Here is a 2544-nt window from a genome sequence, read left to right as displayed (position 1 = left end):
TGTATGGCCTTAAAGAAGCATTCTAATTTTGCTGTGCTTTTGTTCCTGGTTACTCCTATTGTAATATCTTGAGATGATTTAGTCAGAAATCAGTGATCATAATTTTTTTTTCCGCAATGGTTTCTCCCACAATGAACCTCAGGTTCTCTTTTAATCAATTGTCCACAAAATCTTGACTTGAGTACAACACTCAGAATTCTGGGGGTGAGTATGTAGCACTAGCTGTTTTTGTAGTAAATCATTTAAATGCAGATTGAACCTCTGGAAAAAAAAAAAAGGAGAAAAAAAGAAAAATGCTTCTAAGTCTGTATGAATGCTCACTTTACCTGTTCAGGGTTTTCATCTCCATCAGACATAAACTGAGTGTTTTTATGTAGGTGAATACGTCAGTGTCTGGGGTAAGCATTATTTTAGGTACACAAATGGAAAAGTTATAATGTTTGAGGTAATCCTGCATCTCACGATGTTGACGTTTTGCTAAAATAGTGGTCTGAAACAACACAACCACCAGCTTCCTCGAAATACATTGAACCATTAAATGAATCTATGGAAGTTAGCTTGCTCCAGTTGGTTTCTTTTCTGCCTCATACATGCATACTCTGGTTGTGCTCATATTAGAGGCCACAAGCCTTAGCATCCATTTCTGACAACCTGGAACCAGGCTGCAGAGCATGAGTGAAGGCCAAGCACAAACCAAATTCAATACCTGTTTCCTGGGAGTCATGGATATGAAACTGGAGAATACCTGTGCCCTGTAGTAGGAACTGAGTTCCCTTAGAGAAGTTATTTGTAGTTCCGCATTTAAAAAGGCATACTACATAGTAGAATGTCATGCTTCAAAGTAAATTCTGATGGTTTAAAATGTATGGGGATGTGGTGTTGTGTGTGCACGTGTGTGTTCCCTTTTGGTTAGCAAATGCTCACAGGCAACAAGACGCAAAAATCAAGACTATATTTGAAAAACCAAAGTGTGCTTAATGTGTTACCTGAATCAATCAAACCAAATACTTAAGATATATCAATGTATCTTTATGTGTCTGTCTGTATACACACACAGTGTGTTATATCTACATAAACACATATTTCCCTGCTACCCTATGGCAGTTTTATAAAATCACTTTGTGGAAGTTGTGTTCAGCTGGTATATAAAATCAATTTGTCCAGCAACTTATTTATTCAGGTTGGTCTTGCCTACTCTTTTACATCGTTGGTGTGGCTTGAGCCAAAAGCTATTCTACATTCTTACTCAGAAATGTGTATACTGAGTTTATTATAGATTAACAGGAATGTTGATTTCATTGTAAGTAATGTTCTTTCCATGAGTGATGGTTCTTTGGTTTAAAGTAGCTGTTATTTGTCACACTGACAGGTACACCTACTGCGAAATGCTGGCGATGAAGTTACCATCACCGTTCAGTACCTCAGGGAAGCTCCATCATTTTTAAAGCTCCCATTAGGTAAGAGGAAATTAACGGATAGGAGTAATTTGTTTTCCTCTTTGCTGTATTCTCATAATAAACTGACAGTGACAGAAATAGGAATTCAATCCCTGAGTGTTTTACAGGAAGAAGTAGAAAATTGTCTGTCTACTTTACTGTTTAACATATAATAATCTAATGCATACTGACTTACTCTTTATGTGTAATTTATTCAAAATAAGACTGAAAAAAAATTCATTCAAATACGGTACAGTCGTGGGTGATATCTGAAAGTTTTTCAACAGAAGCTTTACCTGAATACAATTAAATAGTGTTTACAAACATTTGAATCATACATTGACCTTGAAAGGTACTTTCAGGACACCAAACAAATGGATAACATTAATTATGTATATTTCATAAATTACTTTACTATTTTGATTGGTTTTGTCAGAGAGCAGAATTATGATGTGACAACTGAGTAGTTTAACAGTAGCAATACCAAATTGTGTATGAACAAATGCAGCCAAAGGAAATTTTGGGTTCTTCTGCTTAGCAGATAAAATATTCAAGTTGCACAGTTGTGATCAATGTTGCAGGTAGAAAAGTGTTCATGTCAGCTGACTTAATCAGACCAAATAATTTTGCACCAGTTTATTTTAACAGATTATTATCCTTCCAGAATAAGCAAAAATATTTGAAATGTGTCTTGTTCTTTGGATTTATTTAAGTTGGGCTCAACTAGGTACTTGTTTTTTTCCTGATTTCAATAGGTCATAGAATCATAGGTGTCATAGTCTAGCTCTTGCCATTACAAGAGCACTGATTGTTTCATCTGGGTTCTTACACCAGTAAAAAGCCAACTTGACAGACCTCTACTAAGCTGAACTATACCTTTCATGCTAAGACCTTTATTTCAGTTCTCACTGCTTATCATTTGTATTGGAATATAAATTTGAAGAAATCTTATGTTTACATTTTGAGATCTTTGTATAGTCAATGTTTCTTTTGTTTTCCTACTTTTCCTACTAGGTCATAGGACTAATGTCTATAATGCCTTGGATAACTGTGTCCAAAGTTAAACATGATTTTGCCAAGTTAGCAACATCTTACTAGTAGTTTCTGT

The 2544-nt window shown here is 35.1% G+C and overlaps 1 protein-coding gene across 1 annotated transcript in view; it reads left to right on the top strand.

Moving 5' to 3' along the window:
* SNTG2 (syntrophin gamma 2) overlaps positions 1–2544 on the top strand; it is a 146177-nt gene that overhangs the window by 64276 nt on the left and 79357 nt on the right. Inside the window, exon 7 of the mRNA XM_018088882.1 lies at positions 1370–1457. Coding sequence (XP_017944371.1) covers positions 1370–1457 — 88 coding nt within the window. The remainder of the gene's footprint in view (positions 1–1369; positions 1458–2544) is intronic.

This window comes from Manacus vitellinus, unplaced genomic scaffold (genome assembly GCF_001715985.3).
Source record: "Manacus vitellinus isolate BGI_N305 unplaced genomic scaffold, ASM171598v3 scaffold_11_pilon, whole genome shotgun sequence".
NCBI lineage: Eukaryota > Metazoa > Chordata > Aves > Passeriformes > Pipridae > Manacus > Manacus vitellinus.
Note: the sequence above shows the minus strand (reverse complement) of the source record. Positions and strands in the feature narration are given on the sequence as shown.